Source organism: Neopelma chrysocephalum, unplaced genomic scaffold, assembly GCF_003984885.1.
Source record: "Neopelma chrysocephalum unplaced genomic scaffold, ASM398488v2 Primary Assembly neopelma1_122, whole genome shotgun sequence".
Taxonomy (NCBI): domain Eukaryota; kingdom Metazoa; phylum Chordata; class Aves; order Passeriformes; family Pipridae; genus Neopelma; species Neopelma chrysocephalum.
This window is the reverse complement of record NW_020897784.1, coordinates 991,466-993,533: the sequence shown is the minus strand read 5'-3', so window position 1 is coordinate 993,533 and position 2,068 is coordinate 991,466. Positions and strand designations below refer to the sequence as shown.

Below are 2,068 nucleotides of genomic sequence, written 5' to 3'. Positions count from 1 at the left end.
AAACACACTAAAACACACCAAACACACCAAACACATCAAACACACTAAAACACACCAAACACACTAAAACACACCAAACACACCAAAACACACTAAAACACACCAAACCACACCACACACACCAAACACACAAAACACACCAAACACATCAAACACACTAAAACACACCAAACACACCAAAGACACCAAACACACTAAAACACACTAAAACACACTAAAACACACCACACACACACCAAACACACTAAAACACACCAAACACACTAAAACACACTAAAACACACCAAACACACTAAAACACACCACACACAGAGCACAGCACTCGAGGTGAGCACTGTCACACCAATACTGGTTAAATTAGGAACTCTGCACTTGACCAATTCCTGCAATGCTCAGCTCTCAGTCTCTGCAGTTCCCATGTACAGCACACACGCAGCATCTCCTGCACAGCAGCTGGACAATCCCAACCCGCTGTGACATCAGCTGCGGTGTTTTAATGTGGCTTAAGGTAAAATCTGTTCAAATGAACAAAGGCAGCGAATGCCTCCATTCCAAAGCCAGGAATCTCACACTTGGGTACGGGCTCCAGGGAATCAACTGCTTGTGCAGTCTGGGATGAAACGATCAGAGGCCACTGGAACCACATTTACTGAAACGTGCACTGAAACATGCACTGAAGCCAGGCAAGCCCTCACCACTTCCACCTGGAATACCAGCTGATCCCACACAGGATCTGTAGGTGCGCTATGAGAAAAAAATTGGCATTTTATCACAAAATCACTGCCTTGGAATGAGTAGCCCAAAAGAAACATATTAACATGTTTGTCATCTGACTTTTTTTTAATTTTTTCTCATTTGGGGTGTTGCCTTGGCCCTTGGTGGTCTACAGCCTTTTGATGTCCATGTAAAAAACTGACATTTTAAAATTTATATCTCTTATTAATGCAATTATGTTCAAAAAAGTCCTTTCTGAGCCCTATTACTATTTTCCAGCCACACCTTTATAAGCAAACACTTTACACTTGACCTAGAAGGGAAATGCTATTCTGTGTAATCAGAATTTATAAGATTTTACGCACATGGGCATTATTACAGTGACACAATTAAACTTTGTCTAGCTTTGAATTCTGCTTCAAGAGCATCACACAGCCAATTACAGAACCACTGGTATGCAGCAAATTCATAATAAAATTTTCCCAAATAATGACTGACTCATAGCTCAAATTACAAGTGTTTCATGGTATTTCTTTAAACAGTGCAAAGCAAAGTTTTAAATGTGTCAACACTGACTAATTTTTAAGGACTGTTGCCCACAATATTTGAGCTGATTAACCATCTGTGGGAAGAAGTTGTTACTATTTAGCGAGAAGTCAACGTCCTTGTCAAAAAAAACGTCCAGAGCAGAAATGAGTCAAAAAAGACAAAGCATAAAAAGAAAACACATAAAAAGGAAGGTTTTTACCTCACTGTCTGGGCTGGGCTGGATGACCTCCCAGGTCTGGGAGTCCACGTCGTAGCAGTGGAGCTCGTTGGGCAGCGTGTTGTCTGCAGCCCCCCCAAACACGTAGAGGTGCCGGTCGAACGCCACCATCGTGTGCCCGTATCGCCGCTGGGGAGGGGGGGGAGACCCCCGGAGCAGGTGCTCAGTGGGAATCCGTGTCCAGCTGGGACAGTCAACAGGAAACAGGGTATTTTTTTACAACTCTTTTAAATTTTCTAACTCTCAGACCATAAGCACAGAGGAGCTCTGTTAGAGCACTCACTGAACCCGCATGAGAACAGGCGACGCACCGCAGATTGCTGAGATCTGCACCAGCTCTGTCTCGCTGAACTTCCAAGAACATGACAAAGCCAACGCAGTTTATGTGAACCCCAATGTGTTAATGGGAACCCCAATGTGTTAATGTGAACCCCAGCTGTTCAATGAGTTCATGTGAACCCCAATGTGTTAATGTGAATCCCTATGTGTTCATGTGAACCCCAATGTGTTCATGTGAACCCCAGCTGCTCAACGAGTTCATGTGAACCCCAATGTGTTCACGTGAACCCCAATGTGTTCACGTGAACC

At 43.7% G+C, this 2,068-nt stretch overlaps 1 protein-coding gene across 2 annotated transcripts in view; it reads right to left on the bottom strand.

The window, feature by feature from the left end:
- Positions 1–2,068, bottom strand: part of LZTR1 (leucine zipper like transcription regulator 1) — a 35,193-nt gene that overhangs the window by 26,468 nt on the left and 6,657 nt on the right. For both annotated transcript variants that reach the window (XM_027697723.1, XM_027697724.1), the window contains exon 9: positions 1,463–1,664. In XM_027697723.1, coding sequence (XP_027553524.1) covers positions 1,463–1,664 — 202 coding nt within the window. The remainder of the gene's footprint in view (positions 1–1,462; positions 1,665–2,068) is intronic.